Here is a 20,355-nt window from a genome sequence, read left to right on the forward strand (position 1 = left end):
TCGGCCTGCCTGGCCGGAAGTGACACATGGTCAATCCAGCTGGGGGTTCCTAATAATGGGTCCTTCACTAAGACTTACATCTAATAGGGTGACCCCCACAGGGACCGCCGTCTGGGGGAGTGCTTTCGGCCCCGGCTTGCTGGTAAGAGCCAATTATCCTGGTGGGCAAATTCCTACCCAGCCCTGTAAAGAATTTCGTGACCACTGCAGCCACAGCAAAGTCATTGACTATCAGCTTAAACTGAGGGTGGGTGGGATGGGGAAACAAACAGGCTGTGCCCCAGGTGTGGGCTGCTTAAATGGGCAAGAGGCGGATCCGAGGAAAGCCCACCGTCAGCTCCATTCACTCCGCCCCCCGGCACAGCCCATATCCCAGGCTGCCTCCCCATTTGCCAAAGCAGGGTGCAGGCTAAGATCCGGTTCCCATACGTGGCAAGGGCTTCTGCCCCCTCCACCTATCAGGATGGGCACTGCCGTTCGAATTCCACCGTCGGGGCCCCAGTGAAGCATCTTCCAGCCAGCAATGCCGCCACACTCAAGTTCTGGAAGGTCCCCCCACATTTTAGCACCAAGGATCTGGCAAGTAATTGAGTTTGTGCCCTGCAACACAGAGGACATGAATTATCCTGTTCCTCCGTTTTTTAAAAAAATTGTTGTTTCGCTTTATTTATTTAATAGCACACACTGGACCCTAGTGTGGCAGGTTCCACTGCTATCTTGACATCCTAAAAGAAGTGACTCTTTTATATATATATAATTTTTATTCATTTTTAAACATATTAATTGTCATACATACCACAGAATTTCACATCTTATACAATCTTTTTGGACTTCCATCAACACCTCTGATGATCCCCCATTTTTATCATTTCTTCTGCATTTCTTAAATTCATATTACCTTTAATTATCTTCACTAATGTCTCCCTTTTTATCCAATTATGCAATAATTGAAATTATTCACCTCACAAAACTTATTGCAAACCTACAAATGTAATCTGGTCATCACAATTACTTTTCAAATAGTCCGTAAATTTACACCAATCTTCTGTGTATCCTGGTCCCGCCGGTTTCGAATTCTTCCTTTTAGTTTGACTAATTCTAAAAGAAGTGACTCTTGATAGCCTGCTATGAGAACATTCAGTGACTCTGAATTTCAGGAGTGGGGAATCTATTCCTGCACTCTCATCCTTCAGCTGCTTTGCTATGTGGCACTGGAAGGCTGCCCGATCCAAACTTTCGTGTTTTTAAACTTAATTTTAAAATACAATTTTGCGAGGGGGTGCAGTTATTGGAGATAGAATCATCCATCATCCATATCCGTTGGCTGTGTTGTCCGAGGCCGGTGGGAGTTGGAGCCAAATATTCCCCATCCCTGTTATGAGCAGGGAATTCCACTTCTTCCAACTGTCCGCCATTTCCCCCTTTTCTTTTGCAACCGGCATTCAGCATTCCAGGGTGACTGACAATGGTACTGGCCAAGTCTGAGGGTTTCCTGAGCAAGATGCCCTCTAAGGGGCCCCCACCCCACTGCCCTCCTATCTAGGGGGTGGGTCTCATGCCACCTGCAAAGGGGTCAGTGGCGTAGCATTGGGGGGTGCAGGGGGGGCCGGCCGCACCGGGCGCAACATCTGGGGGTTAGGGTTAGGGGGCGCAAATCCACGGGTTAGGGGGTGCAAATTACTTGCCTTGCCCCGGGTGCTGACAACCCACGCTACGCCACTGAAAGGGGTGCATGGGTGTGATTGAAAATCATCCTGTCATTTCCTCCCTCCTCCTTGCCTAGTAGCAGGAAGGGAATGAATGGGCCTCTTTCCTAATAATAATAATAATTTATTATTTGTACCCCGCCCATCTGGCTGGGTTTCCCCAGCCACTCTGGGCGGCTTCCACAAAGACAAAAAATACACTAAGATGCCATACATTAAAAACTTCCCTGAACAGGACTGCCTTAAAATGTCTTCTGAATGTCAGGTAGTTGTCTATCGCTTTGACATCTGATGGGAGGGCGTTCCACAGGGCTGGCGCCACTACCGAGAAGGCCCTCTGCCTGGTTCCCTGTAGCTTTGCTTCTCGCAATGAGGGAACCGCCAGAAGGCCCTTGGCGCTGGACCTCAGCATAAGGGCAGAACGATGGGGGTGGAGACGCTCCTTCATTCCCAAACGAAGGAAAGAAAGGGGGATCCATGCATTCCATCTCTGCTCTCCACTCTCAGGTGGCAGCAATGTTTCCTTTTAAAAAGTTTATTTATTTATTTAAAAAAACCATTTTCCTGAGCAGGTGCTTTGCTACTGCAGAGGACAGAACCCACATGAGCAAAGCACCTTGGGAAATAAAAATGGCGGATGCAACTGGAGCATCTTCATTCCGCAGCAGCAGCAGCACACCTGCTCTGTAACATGTGGGGGAAAGAAAGCAAAGCTGTCGTGCCCAGGGCCACTGAGCTGCGATTAGGACCTCTCTCGCTTGTGGGGCCCAAGAACTGCACCCCACTGGTACTGGCTTCTAAGCATGACCAATCCTAACACTGCTCTTTTGGGTTTCTTTGTTTTTTCCTTCCCTCTGGGTTGTTGTTCTTTTTTAAAAAGATATTTTCTACTCCTCCAAACCTCTGCTGTTTTGTAGCTCGGGGACCCCTCTTTCTTGTTTCTCAGTGCCCCCGTTTTGCCTCTATTTCTGCCAACACGTTTGCTATTGGAGGAAGTGCTTAGCAAGCACCTAGAAGGAGAATTACATGAAGATGATGTACAGATGGTACACAACACCAGTGCAGTTAGAGAAAATGTACAAAACTAGTTCAAATATATGTTGGAAGTGTAAGGAAAAGGAGGGAACATTTTATCATATGTGGTGGGAGTGTAAGGTAATTAAAAAAATTTGGGAGATGATATACAACAAATTGAAGAACATGTTCCATTTAACATTTGTTAAAAAACCTGAGGCATTTTTGTTGGGGATTGTAGGGAAAGACCTGCCAAAAAAGTTGAAAAACATCTTCATGTAGGCGACAACGGCTGCAAGAGTTCTGGTAGCACAAGGATGGAAGACTGAAGAAACCCCAACTAAAGAATCATGGCAAGGAAAATTGATGGACTATGCAGAACTGGCCAAACTGACATATAAGCTACGGGACAAGGATAACTGTGACTTTAAGGATGAATGGGAACCCTTTACAAAGTATCTGAAGACGCAACAAAGCGAACTGGACTCCTTGGCAGGTTTTGAATAAACATTCACAAACTTTTTATTGATAATAATAAGGTAAATAGTTTGAGGATCTATACAACTTTGTAACATGCAGAAAACAGCATTCTTAGAGAAACCAAAGACTGGAACTGAGGGAAGTCGGGGGGGGGTGGGGTGGGTGGGTTTTGTGTGGGAGGGGGAGGGAGGAAAAATGGGGGGGGACAAGGATGATATATTTGTGGATAATATGTCTTGTTATAATTTTGAATAAAAAAAGGGGGGAAGGAAAAAAGAGCAAGCACCGACAAAGCAAAGCTGGAATTAGCAGCGGTGGACTAACAGTCAGTCGGCAATGTTCGAACGTATAAGAAATATTCACAGACGCAGAGAAAAAGGATGCCAGCCCCTACGAACTGCCACGCTGGATCAGCCAGCTGGCACATCTCACTCAGACGTTATCTTCTAGCATTCAGCAGCCAGATGTTCCAGGAAAGTCGATAAAGAGTCAAAATGGAAATATTTGTCCACGGGGCTTGGCAGTCAAAGTCTGAGGGTGTGGCGTGGCAGTTCTGTCTTCGTTAAGGCACCTAATCACGCCCGTAGGCTGTGCGCACACAACCCACAACCCGTCATTCATCGGTTTGCAGCAAATAGTAACCCCATCCTGAACTGCAGTGTTTGCCCTGGTTCAAGGCTTGTTGCAAAAAAAAACCCCACCCCACCTACACCCTGAAGCTGGATCCTGTGATATGGGGAGAAGCATAGCTGTCAACTTACAGATTTGAAAATAAGGGACCAGCGGCCTCGAAAATAAGGGATCAGCAGCCAAAATAAGGGATCAACAATTACTTTGATAAAATACACATTTTGTTGTGTGGAAATGGCTTTACATACCTATTAGGTCCATAAATTACCATATAGCATATATTAAACACAAAAAAACAGCAACAATTTGACAAAGGACAGCTGGACATAGAAAGGGCCCCATTACCTTCAGTAGCTTATTTAAGGGACATCATCAATAAGGGACAGCAGCGGGACATGGCACTGGAATAAGGGACTGTCCCGCCAAATAATGGACGCTTGACAGCTATGGGGAGAAGACAAGTGATGGAAAGGACGACTGTACTGCTTCAGAAATGGCAGTAGAAGAAAATGATTATTTCGAAACACACCCTGTAGGCGAGAATGCGAAGAGAAAGGCCAATTGGTAGTGGTGTTTTTCCTGGTCAGTTGGCAATCCAGTAACGACTTGGCAACCCTTATTAGGCTTCCTACTTAGGAAGAGAGAGAATCGCAGCTACTGGAAAACTTCGCTAGATTTATTTGCGCAACGCGGGCTGCTATTAAAAGCTCGGAAACAGTGACAGGAGCTACTCGACTCTTTTCTTGTCTCTGATATGAAAGCAGATTTGAAACCAGGATGCTGGTTTTTAGAAGTGCATGGGCCCCTGGTTTATTAGAAAAGCAAATTATATGGCTCTGTCCAGCTAATCAATGTTTGCTTGGGACAGTAGAAAGGAGTTTGCATTATGATTATTGCTATCATGAATAAATATTATTCTGTATACAGAAGCTGATTCAAAAGAAACAGGAGCAAAGGGAAAGTTATTTAACTCCCACCCCCCAGGAGTAGTATAGCATAAGAAATTGATTTAAGATGCTGTGTTAGGGTTGGCAGTACATATAGGTGACTCCACAAGACTGGGGTGCGGCAATTAACCTTTAAGACGTGAAAACAAATTGTTGTTGTTGCTAGAATTTCGCCAAAAGCTTTGCTAAATGTGATTCCGTTGATCTGAATGGTTTATTGGGTGTGTTTGTGTAAGCAAGACAATCAAAATACATGTTTATCTTAATGCAATTCCATATCACTATGTCAATAAATGGTGGGGGGGATAAAAGATTTCAGCCTATCATATAGTACTTGGGATCCCAAAGGAAGTGATCAAAGCATTTGATTATATTCAGTGATGAATTTGAACACATCCTCCTGTTGTAGGCATCCGTTTTTTTCGAAAGACAATGGATTGCAAACTCCGGGGGTGAAGTCAAACCACTGCATTATCAGCACTCAAATGAGCTCCCCGGGGTGCAAGCCTGGCCAGTGTGTATGTTGGTCCTGGGCTACCAAGACAACAAGACCCCCCTCAGCCTCACTGATGTGGTCCAAAGGAAAGCGGCACAATACATTTGGCAGGAGTTGCCAGCCATCTTAGGGACTCTGTTAAGTAGTGGGTGGACATAGCAGACGACACAGAGATTTCTCCAAGTAGTTCTTTATAAGTAAGCTGGAACTGAACTGAACAGCAAACAGCTCAGCTGGCCCGCTTTTATAGGCAGCCAGCTGTCAACATTGCAACAACAACAGCCCAGGGTTTCCCGCCTAAATTAACCGACATGGACCTGAGTGAAAACTATATACAGTGGTACCTCTGGATGCGAACGGGATCCGTTCCGGAGCCCCGTTTGCATCCTGAAGCGAACGCAACCTGTGTCCCTGCATCTGCGTGTGCCACGATTTGCCACTACCACGCATGACATCATTCTGAGTGTCTGTGCATGCGCGAGCAGCGAAACCTGGAAGTAACGCGCTCCGTTACTTCCGGGTCGCCGCGGAGCGCAAGCCAAAAATGCTTAACCCGAAGCTACTTCAACCCAAGGTATGACTGTACATAATGCCCCTGGTGGCCAGGGTGAGAACTTCAATACATAACAGACTCCCCTCTGGAAATGGAGTTTCAGCGGAGAGCATCGCCCGCGGTAGCCAAGCTCTAGTTAAAAGGCGGACTCGTGTTGGCATTTCAGTAACTAGGAGGGAGACATGCAGTCAGAAGTAGGACAATGGGTTAAGGTAAAGGTAAAGGGACCCCCGACTATTAGGTCCAGTCGTGTCCGACTTTGGGGTTACGGCGCTCATCTCGCTTTATTGGCCGAGTGAACCGGCGTACAGCTTCCGGGTCATGTGGCCAGCATGACTAAGCCGCTTCTGGCAAAACAGAGCAGCACACAGAAATGCCGTTTACCTTCCCACCAGAGCGGTACCTATTTATCTACTTGCACTTTGACGTGCTTTCAAACTGCTAGGTTGGCAGGAGCAGGGGCCGAGCAACAGGAGCTCACCCCGTCGTGGAGATTCGAACCGCCGACCTTCTGATCGGGAAGTCCTAGGCTCTGTGGTTTAACCCACAGCGCCACCCGCGTCCTGGACAATGGGTTAGCCTATTACAAAATCAGCTCCAAAAAGATAAGCTCTCAGGTTTTCTTCCACCCTGGGGAATCTTAAGAACACTGGGGAACAGGAAATAAACTGCCTGCATCTGTCTGTCTGGAGAGACAATGGAGTGTGCCTCTGGGGGTGAACTGCTGCCCAGACACACTGGGCATGGGGGTCCAGGGCTGCCCAGATGACAGGCCTCTCAGTCTCGCTGATGTGATCCAAAAGAAAGCAGAGCACTACGTTTGGCACCAGCTTGGCTGCGGGAGCTGCTGGAAGGAGGCGTACAAAACACCATCCAGCCATCTTAGGGACTCCACTCTGGATCTGTGTAGGACCTCACATAGCCTTTTCTTCTCCTGAAGATGTTCTACGAGGCAGCGGGTACAGATTTTTCCTTGGCGTTTATATTCATAGCCTTTCTCATTCATCTTTCATCTGTTCCCCCCCACCCCACCATTCTGCACAGGTCTTCTGTTTCATCATCCAGTGATGTGGAAAAATACTCTTTTCCATCTATTATAGAACACAATAGACATGCATATCTCAACGATCAGCAAATCAAATAAATCACCTCCCCTGTGTGTTTTCTTTCAAGAGTAATGAATTTGCAGAGGGGTGTCCCCTTGGCACCTTAAAGGCAAAGTTAATGAGGTGGCTAATGGCCCATCGGGATACGGGTGGTGCTGTGGGTTAAACCACAGAGCCTAGAACTTGCTGATCAGAAGGTCAGCGGATTGAATCTCCACGATGGGGTGAGCTCCCGTTGCTCGGTCCCTGCTCCTGCCAACCTAGCAGTTCAAAAGCACGTCAAAGTGCAAGTAGATAAAAAGGTACCGCTCTGGCGGGAAGGTAAACAGCATTTCCGTGCGCTGCTCTGGTTTGCCAGAAGCGGCTTAGTCCTGCTGGCCACATGACCCGGAAGCTGCACGCCGGCTCCCTCGGCCAGTAAAGTGAGGTGAGCGCCGCAACCCCAGAGTCGGTCACGACTGGACCTAACGGTCAGGGGTCCCTTTACCTTTACCTTTAATGGCCCATCACAAACTCATCTAGGGCCGCAAACCTCACCATGCCTGCTCAGTAGCAAGGCCGACTGAATTAAGTGGGGCTTACTCCCAGGTAAGTAGGCTTAGGATTGCAATTTAGCTATCTTGATTTTACACTTCGATGTGAACTGAATCCGATTTCATTTCCCTCACTCAGGCCTTAACGAAAGGGCGGTTTAGCACCCTTTGATATTTTACTAAATTGGCCACCTTTGTATCCTGGATTGCATGAATTCCCGTGGTCATATTAAACATTTACAGGCCTTCTCCTTTGCAACTTTTCATAAATGTAATACAGCTTTTCATAAATGTGAAGCTCATACAGAAAGTGGCCATGGGTTTGTGCCCATCTCTTGAAACATAACATACAAAGTAAGGTAAAGGGACTGACTCTGGGGTTGCGGCGCTCATCTCGCTTTATTGGCCGATGGAGCCGGCATACAGCTTCCGGGTCATGTGGCCAGCATGACTAAGCTGCTTCTGGCGAATCAGAGCAGCACACAGAAATGCTGTTGACCTTCCCGCTAGAGCGGTACCTATTTATCTACTTGCACTTTCACGTGCTTTCAAACTGCTAGGTTGGCAGGAGACACGCAAAGTAATGGGTTTTAAATATTTGTCATGAACATGCTTCTATGTTTGATGGCTTGAAATCCTCAGACTTTAACTGAGGAGCACAGTTGAAGTCTACACAGGTAACAATGGAGATTTCCACATGAAAACAGCTACAGTGGTACCTCGAGTTAAGAACTTAATTCATTCGGGAGGTCCGTTCTTAACCTAAAAATGTTCTTAACCTGAAGCACCACTTTAGCGCCACCGCGCCGCCGCCACGCGATTTTGGTTCTCACCCTGAAGCAAAGTTCTTAACCCGAGGTACTATTTCTGGGTTAGTGGAGTCTGTAACCTAACGCGTCTGTAACGTGAAGCGTCTGTAACCCGAGGTACCACTGTATAACGAGTGATGCGTCCTACTGGTTTTTAAAATTCGTGGTAAAAAGCAAACTAAGGCTGCAATCACAACCCCACTTACCTGAGGGCAAATCCCATTGCATAAATGTGGTTCGGCTTTCAGCCTTAGCGCCCGTCTAGCAACGAGGAACTTCTACGCACGCAAAGTCAACAAGCAACACTTCAGGGCGAGTGGAGAGGCAATGAGACCCCTTCCTCCATTGGAACAGCAGCAACTACCTATCAGTGCAGGGTGAGACCACTTCTGTGGCCACATGAGGTGACCGCCTCAGGTGGCAGGATCCACAGGGGCAGCAGATCCTGATGTAGATCTTTATCTCCACACCACTTTGTTCCTGATGTAGATCCTCGCTCACCCCTTCTTCCCTAGGGGAGAGGAGGGGTGCCGTAGTGTAAGGTTACCAGATGTCCCCATTTCCCGGGGACAGTCCCCAGATTTACAAATCAGTCCCCATAGAAAATCCACTGAAGTTGAAAAGTGTCCCCGGATTCATTGAAAAAAATCTGGTAACCTTACCATAGTGTGGTTCACTTCAGGTGCCAAAAACCTTCCATTGCAGAGAACGAGGGGTGTGAGGGAAGCATTCATGGCAGGAGAAAATCTGCTTGATAAATTTGTGTCGACAGGAGATTATATATAATGAGATGAAAAAAATGTTGAAATATACATTCATAAAGAAACCAGAAGCATTTTTACTGGGCATTGTGGGGAGTGATATAAATAGAAAGGAATGTAAGCTCTTTTTATATGCAATGACAGCAGCAAGAATATTACTGGCCCAAAAATGGAAGCAAGAAGAATTACTGACGATTGCAGAATGGAGAATGAAGTTAATGGACTATGCAGAACTAGATAAACTAACAGGAAGGATTCGAAACCGGCGGGACCAGAAATTCACGGAAGACTGGAGTAAATTTACGGACTACTTGAAAAGTATTTGTGAAGATCAGGCAACGTTTGTAGGTTTGCAAGAAGTTTTGTGAGGAGTATTATTGGAAGTATTGCAAAAATGGAGAAGGGGGAGGATGATTTGTTAAGAGATGTAAAGGCAATATAAAGTTAAGAAATGCATAAGAAGTGGTTAAAACGGTGGATCATCAGAGGTGCTGATGGAAGTCTAAAAAGAGTGTATAAGTTTTGTGGTATATTTTATAATTTATATGTTAGAATCTATCTATCTATCTATCTATCTATCTATCTATCTATCTATCTATCTATCTATCTATCTATCTATATCTATCATCTATCTATCTATCTATCTATCTATCTATCTATCTATCTATCTATCTATCTATCATCTATCTATCTATCTATCTATCTCTATCATCTATCTATCTATCTATCTATCTATCTATCTATCTATCTATCTATCTATCTATCTATCATCTATCTATCTATCTATCTATCTATCTATCTATCTATGTATCTATCTATCTATCTATCTAATCTATCTATCATCTATCTATCTATCTATCTATCTATCTATCTATCTATGTATCTATCATCTATCTATCTATCTATCTATCTATCTATCTATCTATCTATATCTATCTGTCTATCTATCTATCTATCTATCATCTATCTATCTATCTATCTAATCTATATGTTTGTGTCGACAGATCCCTCCATGTTTGTGTCGACAGATCCCTCCACTATCTCTAGCACTCCACAGAGCTATTTTTCTAGAAAAAGAGGTGTCAGGTTTCCCCATGAACACCTCCCTTGTTCTCCTGGTAATGGCAATGGCGCCCACCTGAGAGGTTCTGGCAAGTTCCGGCTGAAAGAAAGCCCCGGAACTCCGTGTCATGAAGTTTCCAGTAGCTGCTGGTGCCATAATAATGCCCTTAAATTCCCTGTGAGAAATGTATCTAGGAACAAGACATGACCTTAAGTGCATGATCTGGCCAAGCTCATTCCAAGTGACATTCCCTTCCTCCAAATGGCTGGAATTGATGCTAACCAAACATTTTCAATTAGCACGCTGATTCGATTTCTGGCCTTGGTTGCTATGGATAGCTGTTTTGCCCGGTTTGTGGTAATTTTATATTCTTCTTCAGGCTACCTCCATTCTTCAATTCTTTGTTGTTGCTTTTTTGTGAGCAAAGAATGGATATAGTCATCTCAAAAGCTGAAGCTGCCTATATAGCTTTGAGCAAGATGGACTATGTTGGTGTTATGAAAGAATTCAAATAAGAGGCCAAGATAGGGCAGGAGTTATTCAAAGCTACAAATGCAGAGCGTTGAGAGGAACTCTGTAAGAATTAGACTGATATGGGGAAATGTGAAATTTGGACGCTGCAACATCTGGCAGAAAACGCAAAGTTAATAACACTATTGTGAAACTTAAGGATTTATATGCTTGGATTGCTTCTGTTAACGAGGGACGGTTTTAATTCTCTGTTTCCCTTTGTCCCTCTTTTGCCTTACATAGAAATGTTGGAAATATTTTCCTAAGAGTTGCGAAGGGGGAGGGAGAGATGGCTATTCCTTGGACCTCGGCTCCTGCCAGATCTCTAGAAGTTAAATCTCTGAGTGGAGGTTGGATTCATCTTGACTCTTGTACATTCGTGTCAATATACACAGAGAGACACAAAATAAACAGCTTCACCTCCCACTTCCTCTGGCAATAACTGCTTATCCAGACAATCGATATTGCTGAATGTGTTTGAACTGCAGCTCCACTAGAATATTAATCCAAATACATTGAACTTGGTATTTTCATGGGAAATTATATTTTAAAAACCATTTTACTCCGTCGTATCTGACTTGGAAACCCGATACATGGCAGAAACACTGGAATGTCCAGTGTTTGATTGCCATTTCTCTACTACACGGGGAACAATTACTCTAGGTCTTGGCACCTAGCTAAAAGTCAGAAGCAGAAATATTGAATACTCCCCCCCCTTCCCACCCGGCAAAAAACTTACAAAACATATAAGGTGATAAGGAATGAATATTCAGCTTCTACGAAACGATCATCTCGTGGTCTTTTCTAATGTCTACCTTTACAGACTTTTACAGCTTTACAGCTTTTACAGTTTGCTTCCTGCCTAGGCTAATATTTGCTGTGCGGAAATTTGATTAAAGCCCATTACCGTGGAATGTTCCCCATTCATTTCCAGCGCTGCCTCTAATGAATAGAACGATTTCATTCTCCATCGGTAATAAGATACTAAATTAAAAGGTATTGTCCCATGGAAGGGCTTAGTTCCAGATTACTCCTTGGATCTGGCAGGATCCGTTAGATTTTGCGAGATCAGTTACGTGTCTTTTAGAGATAGGGGAGAAATTTGGTTCAATTCCACTGATCAGGGCGAGGGCTAGGATAGGACCAGCAACCCATCCTATCGATCCACCACTCGCCTCTCACTCCTCTTTTTGGTGTCCTCTAGAAGTGCTAGAGGAGAGAAAGAGCATATTATATCATCTCATGTGCTCACAACGGCAGCTCCTCATCCAGGCTGCTGCATGCCTGCATTTGAGATGGGTGAATCTGTCCTTATTGGTTTCCATAGATACTGTGATAGCCTGGGATTCGGACTCAGAGGCTGAACCCGAGGAATCCCAGCCTGCACAGGAGTCCCCGCCTCCAGAACCAGCTGAGCCGGGGCTGGGGCTTGAGCCTGAAGGAACCTCACCTGTGCTGGATCCTCGGGTGCAGGCACCAGCTGAGTCTGCTCTGGCTCCTGAGGTGATGGAGGACCCATTGCCTGCAGGTGCTCCACTCTCAACCCCATCAGGGGAAGTTGAGGTTGCCTCTGGGTCCGGTAACCCTCCAATCTCTCCTGAGCTGCAGAGGCTCAGGGCAGAGAGGCGGAGGGAACTAAGTTCCCGCAGGAGGAGTGCTCGTCTCCAGGCCAGGAAAGGCGAGTCAACTGTGGACCGGGGCCGCCCTATGCTTCGGGGCAGATAAAAGCCAGCCAGCCCAGTCCCAGGTTGCGGGAGCAATGTTGTTGGTAGCCGGTTCCTGCCTGCACCCTGTCCTGCTCTCCTGCCAGAGTTCCTCACCTCACCCGACTCCCAGACTTGGACCCCGCTTCAGCTTTGATGGACAGCTTCCATACTGCACCCTCGACCTCAGACTGGACTCGGCCCTCGCCGCACGGTTAGCCCTCGGGACCAGCACAGATACCTTTTTATTTCAGTTTTACTTAGTATGTAAGGTGAAGTGTACGTGGGCTCCCATGAGGCAAGACACAGCAACAAAAGCAAGAACCTTTATTGAACTAACAGAACTGGACAACAGAGGCAAAGCAACTGCTTATATACATTTCTGAAGGCCTGGGCCACTCCCACTCCCAACATGATTGGCTGTCTAAACTGTGAATCATGACTCAGGGTTTAAGGGCCAATGGCAGAGGCCCAAATCCTGAAATGTTCTGTGATTGGATATCATGTATCGAATTAGAACACAGGAGCTCAGAATACTTAGTCCAGTCAGGCAAACACAGACCAATAAATATATAACAAGTTTTCAGACAATCTGTTTGTGTGAACTAGATTATCCTTGGGGTCCCTTCCAACTCTACAATTCTGTGATTTTGATGATTCTCACAGCGAGAGAAGCTTCAGAAGGCCCTCAGTTAGGAGATCATGCGTGGGGAGGGGCTTGTTGCAGGGATCAACATGGAAAACCCCTTCTTGCAACTGCCGTACAAGGGCATATTAATGCTTTCCACAGGCTAAAAATGGACTACTTGGGATTTAAAGAAGGGACTATTGGACACTCAAGGCAGTAGAAACACGAGATGATTGGACCCTACTGATCTTGAAGCATGGGAACCCCCAACAAAAAAATTATAATTTGGCAAAATATTTGGACTTTATGATATGCATTTGTACAATTTGGAATATTCAATGTGATGTGATTGGACTGTTAAAATAGAAAACTTAATAAAAACTATTATTAAAAAAAATGGGCTACTTGGTTCCCTTAACAATTTTGCACAAAAGGTTTCACGAAAGTTCCTGGGATTTTTTGAGGGAAATCATGTGTTTTAAATGTGCATTAGATGTGTGTGGTGTGGACCTGCCCCTTGTTAGGTTTGCGGCCACAGATGGCTTTGTGGTGGGCCATTGGTCACTGAGTTCATTTTGTCTTTAAAGCTCTTTATTTATTCTTGCTGCAAAATACTGCTGCCCCTCTGGAACACACAGGGAAAGTACTGGATTTGTAAATATCTGTCGGTGGCTGGGATATGTATTCCTATTGTATGCTAAATAAAAAACAGAACACAGACTTCTGCAAAATAAACCAGTTGCAGTAGAATAGAAAATACCAAACGTTAGTTCAAATTAATATTGGAACGGATTCAGCCTCACCACAGACAAATCTCTCTCCCAGATCACCATTTCTTCAATTTCTATGGATGCTGGAGCTACCAAAAGATCTCTTTCAGCCTATCTTAATATGGAAGATGGTCTGAAGAGATAAAGACGGCCTTTCAGATATTTGAGGTTTAATATTAATGCAAGTGTTGAAAGATATATTTTCTTTTTGATATTTGACACCTGATTGTTCCCAGGTTGAAAAATTTCAGTTTGCTTTCCAATATTTTCATCCTAGAGTAGTCAGTGTTTTCTGTAGCTCGTTCCTACAGGGGAATTTTTGTTTCATGTTCTGTACTAGATAATGAATGACCAGGAAATCAAACTAAATCATTGCATAGTGATCTATGATAGCTTTTTGGTGCATTTGAGTAATCAAGTGATAGCTATGATTCCTTTTTTGATAAAAAAAATGCATGAACTCATCCTGCAAAATCAGAAGCTGCTTAGTAATAGAGGTGGAGTATTTGAGAAGGTAATAACCAGGAGAGGGTGAAATTAGTACATTTGTGGTTCCCTAAATAAATGTGAAGAGTTACATTCCTTGGCCTATTGCCCCTTGCCTTCCTAAAAGACCCGGCCAGAATAGAAACCCACAGACTGGTGTTAACCAACGCCAGCAAAGACCTCGCAACGTTTTGCAGGATCAGTCTTGTTCACCACACGGATAGAGCAGCTTCGCTTGTGGAACATGGCAACACACTTCTCCCTGTCGTAGTTGATAGGTCTGAAAACTCTGTAAACAATGAAGACAGATAGTCAGGCCATATGGCAGAGATGACAGGAGAACTAAGAGGACTAGAGTCAAAATCAGCTCAGTCTCCAGCGGGCCGCAGAGTTTGTGGTTTTAAACTTTAGGAATGGAATTTAGACAATGAATGCATGCGAATGCATTCAGTGGCAGAAAACAATCTTTAACCTGACATATTAATTATTACAGGCATTACTTTCCAGCAATCTTACATACAAGTGCACTCCCGCCAATATTTATCCAATGAAAATGGGAACATCCTGTTCCAGGCATAGGCAAACTCGGCCCTCCAGATGTTTTGAGACTACAGTTCCCATCATCCCTGACCACTAGTCCTGTTGGCTAGGGATGATGGGAGTTGTAGTCCCAAAGCATCTGGAGGGCCGAGTTTGCCTATGCCTGTCCTATTCCATACCCTTCAACATTTCTCCAATGAAAACAGAGATGTCCCTTCCAACATTTTTCTGATGAAAATAGGGACATCCAGTGCTATTTTTCTAGAAGTTTTTCTAGAAATTTTTTACTGGAACTCACTATGAACACCTCCCTTGTTTTCTTATAATGGCAATGGTGCCTACCTGAGAGGTGCCAGAACTGAGTTCCGGTGAGTTCCGGTAGGGGGGGGGAAGCCCTGGGGACAGCTTTTGTAAATCCTGGACTATCCCTGCAAAACAGGGACACTTGGAGGGTCTGCTAGTGCAGTGTCTGAAAACATGTGCCAAAGTTCAAACACCTGAAGTGGCTTTTGGGAGCCCACATGTCAATGTCATTAGCTAACCTATGAGAGAAATCTGCTTAGCCTCATTCAGTCCTGAAAGTACAAACAGAAGGCTCTTATGCTATTCTTGAGGAACGTTAAAGAGGTGCTTTAGTCGATACTTTAACTGGAGATGCCAATGCAAAATTCACTAGCCCCAGGACCGCAAATAAGTTTGGGGGCTGAGGTAATTCACACCACAAAGGAGAGGGGAGAATTCGAAGTGAAAGCAATGTTGTTGATTTTTAAGTATATAAATAAAACAATGTTCTTACATTCTCAATGTTCAAGAGCCCCAAATCATTACTGAATATAAATTAAATGTGCAGAAAGGTAGCGTTGACTGGTATTTTATGTGTGATGGTTGATTGGGATATGTTGGCTTGGGATGCAATAAGTAGTAGGTGGTAGTTGCAAAAGAGGAAAAGATGGTTTTGTATTTGGAGTAAAATTTACTTAGAGGTAAGTCCCATAGAGTTCTATGGAGTACATGCTCCAGGTAAGGCTATAAAAAGCATTGCAGCCCCAAGCATGTACTGGATAAACTAGGGTTGCATATGTAACCACATGTCTCATATGTTCTTGGGAACTTAGAAAGAAATGCCAGCATTAAAAAACACACAAAACACCCATAAACTTGTTTTTAGAACTTGAACTTACAAGCTGCAGCATATCATTTCTTTTGGTTTGCATTCACATCTTTGGCAGTTGTTAGTTTTCCACACAGCATTCACACGGTGCCACCTCCCATGTTTAAAGCATCCTGAAAGGTGCAGAACAAACAAACAATGCTGGTCGGACTCTAGTAATTTATAAAAACCAGAGTCAGAAACTGGGGTTGTTGCTTGTTCCAAGAAGACTTGCTTCAGTAAAGCTTCAGTCCACCTGTCCATGACTTTTTGGCTATTCGCTTATGAACTGCTTTGAGCTTCTTTTTCTTACCATCAAGCCGTTATATACCGTATTTTTTGCTCTATAAGATGCACCAGACCACAAGACACACCTAGTTTTTGGAGGAGGAAAACAAGGGGGCGGATTCTGAATCTCAGAAGCCAGAACAGCAAGAGGGATCGCTGCGCAGTGAAAGCAGCAATCCCTCTTGCTGTTCTGGCTTCTGGGATAGCTGCGCAGCCTGCATTCGCTCCATAAGACGCACACACATTTCCCCTTACTTTTTAGGAGGGAAAAAGTGAGTCTTATAGAGCAAAAAATACGGTAAATGTTAAAAAGGTAAAGGACCCCTGACAGTTAAGTCCAGTTGCAAACGACTCGGGGGTTGTGGCACTCATCTCGCTTTACTAGCCGAGGGAGCCAATGTTTGTCCGCAGACAGTTTTTCTGGGTCATGTGGCCAGCATGACTAAATCGCTTCTGGCGAAACCAGAGCAGCGCACGGAAATGCCATTTACCTTCCCGCCGGAGCGCTACCTATTTATCTACTTGAACTTTGACATGCTTTCGAACTGCTAGGTTGGCAGGAGCTGGGACCGAACAACGGGCGCTCACTCCATTGTGGGGATTCGAATCGCTGACCTTCCGATCGGCAAGCCCAAGAGGCTCAGTGGTTTAGACCACAGCGCCACATGCGTCCCTTTTATATAAATGTTAAGAAGCAATAAATAAACAAATGTTCTCTATCATTCCATGTAAGCTGCCTAGAAGTTGTTTTTTTAAAAAACAACAACAACAACTACAGTGGTACCTCAGGTTAAGTATTTAATTCGTTCCGGAGGTCCGTACTTAACCTGAAACTGTTCTTAACCTGAAGCACCACTTTAACTAATGGGGCCTTCCACTGCTGCCACGCCACCGGAGCACAATTTCTGATCTCATCCTGAAGCAAAGTTCTTAACCTGAAGCACTATTACTGGGTTAGCGGAGTCTGTAACCTGAAGCGTCTGTAACCTGAGGTACCACTGTAGGCTGTTTATAAGCCTTGTCAAATAAATAAATAAATTTAGAATATCTTGGAGGCCACGGTGTGGGTCTCAACTTCAGAACATCCATTCTTGCTTCTTGTGTTATACATCACTTCTGTTTACACAAAAACAGCCAGCCTGATCTACCTGTGTCAGCGCTCTCTCTCTCTCTCTCTCTCTCTCTCTCTCTCTCTCTCTCTCTCTCTCCTCTTCCTGCCCATTCTGCTGCCTCTGGTCCCACTATTTGCTGCCATGATAATTTTGGCACCAAGCTGCCAAACTTTGAATACAGGTAAAATGGAGGTGGTATTGTGCCTGCCGCTTCCCAACCCGGCAAAAGGTTTTGAAAGCCCATATTCACTCCGAATATGCCAAATTCTAAATTTTCTGTCAATGTCCGGGTCCTTCTCTGCAATTTTCTTCCTAACCCTGACGGGAACTGTAATCCAAAATACCCGGCAAAGGTTGCAGTAGAGCATAACCCTAGAATCAGAAGACACGCCTCTTCATATGGTGGAATTGGGCGATATAGATAGCAAAAGGCTCAATTCTCACTGGGTGCAAAGAGAGACTTTAAGCTCAGGGCACCTCTCCAGCAATAACCTGTATTCCTGAGTAACATCAGAGTAACTCATGGGACTGTCCTTCTTGTGCAACCCTAGATCATGCTGGAGAAAAATCGTGAGGAGCATCTTCTGCCTCCGTAAATCCTGTTTTTCTAAACATGGCAACATTCAAACACTGAATTCTTACCCTTTTCGTCAGCTGGTTTTATTGAGCACTGGGCATTACACAAGGTCCCCAAGAGGGCAAGGACGAGGAAGAAGAACAGCAGGAACTTCTGTGGGGGAGAGAGAGACAGAATTGGAACAAGCATCTCAGTTGTTACAGTGAATTGTTGGAATGGACATGCGAAGCAGCAGACACCATAGAAAACAAAAGAAGAAGTAAAATCTAAAATATTGCTGGAAGATTAAACATTTTTATCAGCCTTTCCCCAACCTTGGGTATCCAAAACCAGCATCGCCCCCCAGAGAGCCTGGCCAGTGCTGAGGAACGAAGCAGGTTCTGGTTCAAAAACACTGAGAGTCAAAGCTGCTCCTAGGAAGATAATCCTAGTTGTATGAAAGTAAAATGCTCAATGGCAAACCTGGACAGCATCTTAAAAAGTAGAGACATCACCTTGCCAACAAAGGTCTGTATAGTTAAAGCTATGGTTTTCCCAGGAGTGATGTATGGAAGTGAGAGCTGGACCATAAAGAAGGCTGATCGCCAAAGAATTGATGCTTTTGAATTCTGGTGCTGGAGGAGACTCTTGAGAGTCCCATGGACTTCAAGAAGATCAAATCTATCCATTCTTAAGGAAATCAGCCCTGAGTGCTCACTGGCAGGACAGATCATGAAGCTGAGGCTCCAATACTTTGGCCACCTCATGAGAAGACTCCCTGGAAAAGACCCTGATGTTGGAAAAGATGGAGCGCACAAGGAGAAGGGGACGACAGAGGATGAGATGGTTGGATAGTGTTCTCGAAGCCACCAGCATGAGTTTGACCAAACTGTGGGAGTCAGTGGGAGACAGGAGTGCCTGGTGTGCTCTGGTCCATGGGGTCACAAAGAGTCGGACACAACTAAACGACTAAACAACAACAACAACAAAAGGCTCAACCATCATTGTTAAGACCATTTGAGGCGTCACTCCTTCTTTTCCTTTCCTAGAACCCATGACCACTGACCCAACAGAAGGTTAGGTGCCCAGAGATGTCAGAGAATTCTGACGGGAATAGAAATTGACAATGTTCACTTATTCATCCCACGTGCAGGATGGATATCAATCCAGATAATAGGTTGGGTATTTGCTGTTCACAAATGATACATGGCTGATGGCCCCTTCCCAAAGATTTCCCTTCTATTTCCTTTGCATTGGTGTGGATTGATGCAATTATAACACAGCCAAACATCTGATCCCGAACGCCTCCGTTTTGGAATGTTTCGGCTCCCAAACACCGAAAACCTGGAAGTAAATGCTCCGGGTTTCAAACATTTTTTGGAAGTCAAAAAAGCTTCCACTTGAGTGCAGGAATCTCCTGCAACCAATCGGAAGCCGTGTCTCGGTTGTGGAACATTTCAGGAGCCGAATGGGCTTCCGGAACAGATTACAGTGGTACCTCGGGTTACATATGCTTCAGGTTACATACGCTTCAGGTTACAGACTCCGCTAACCCAGAAATAGTACCTCGGGTTACGAACTTTGCTTCAGGATGAGAACAGAAATCATGCTCCAGCGGAGCGGTGGCAGCGGGAGGCCCCATTAGCTAAAGCGGTGCTTCAGGTTAAGAACAGTTTCAGGTTAAGAACAGACCTCCGGAACGAATGAAGTACTTAACCCGAGGTACCCCTGTACGTTTGACAACCGACTGCATTATTAACTTAGTAGATGGAGAGTTTAATGACATAACTGCCCTGAGACCTGTGGGTATAGGGTAGTATACAAATTTAATTAATAATAATAGTTTCATCAGAAGCTGAACTGCAAAAGAATAGAAATGGAGCTGTATGAAAAGACTGCAGAGCAGAACACAACTCAATGCCTCATATATCCCTAGGAACCCTTAAGCCAATTTAAATCAATGAATTTGTGTGTGCCTAACTCTGCGAAGGATCAGAGTGATAGTTGAAAGTACTGAAGTCATCATGAGTTGCTTCCATGAAAGTATATATAAGATCACATTCTTAATCTAATACCATACATTCCACAAGAGAGTGACTCACCATCACAGAGGTGTTCCACACGTCCGGAGACCTCTGAGGCTTTTTCCAAACATTGTTTGTGAATTTATACTGGGGGTATCAACAATAGTTGCCAAATTGCAGGAACCCGAACACAATCGGACAATGGGCAAGTTTGTCTCATTTGTCCTGGCCTCGTTTTCTAGGAGGACAGCCTTCCAACATTATTTTTAGATCCGTAGTGTTAGGCCAATGGATCATTAATACGGATCACCTGTGTTTGCTTGTAACCTCAAGAGAATGATGAAGCAGTCACCTCACTTTGATTCAAAAATAAGCAGAGGAAGAATTAAGTTCAAGGGATCTGTGTTCTGGCAGACCATCAAAGAGATATTTGGGGGAAAGCACAAATGTCGGGGAGAGCACATTTGGGGGAAGCTATTGTTGCACTGAC

General features: G+C 44.8%; 1 protein-coding gene across 1 annotated transcript; it reads right to left on the bottom strand.

Moving 5' to 3' along the window:
• Window positions 1-14,345: 14,345 nt before the first annotated feature.
• Window positions 14,346-20,075, bottom strand: MSMB (microseminoprotein beta). Its single transcript, XM_081911915.1, has 4 exons — window positions 19,944-20,075; window positions 17,928-18,015; window positions 15,917-16,019; window positions 14,346-14,484 (listed from the first exon to the last, which is right to left on the bottom strand). Exons 1-4 carry the CDS (start codon window positions 19,944-19,946, stop codon window positions 14,355-14,357), a joined length of 324 nt encoding a protein of 107 aa, XP_081768041.1. The 5' UTR covers window positions 19,947-20,075; the 3' UTR covers window positions 14,346-14,354.
• Between the last annotated feature and the right edge of the window lie 280 nt (window positions 20,076-20,355).

The sequence above is a fragment of the Podarcis melisellensis genome (assembly GCF_964234715.1).
Source record: "Podarcis melisellensis genome assembly, chromosome: 5".
NCBI classification, from domain to species: domain Eukaryota; kingdom Metazoa; phylum Chordata; class Lepidosauria; order Squamata; family Lacertidae; genus Podarcis; species Podarcis melisellensis.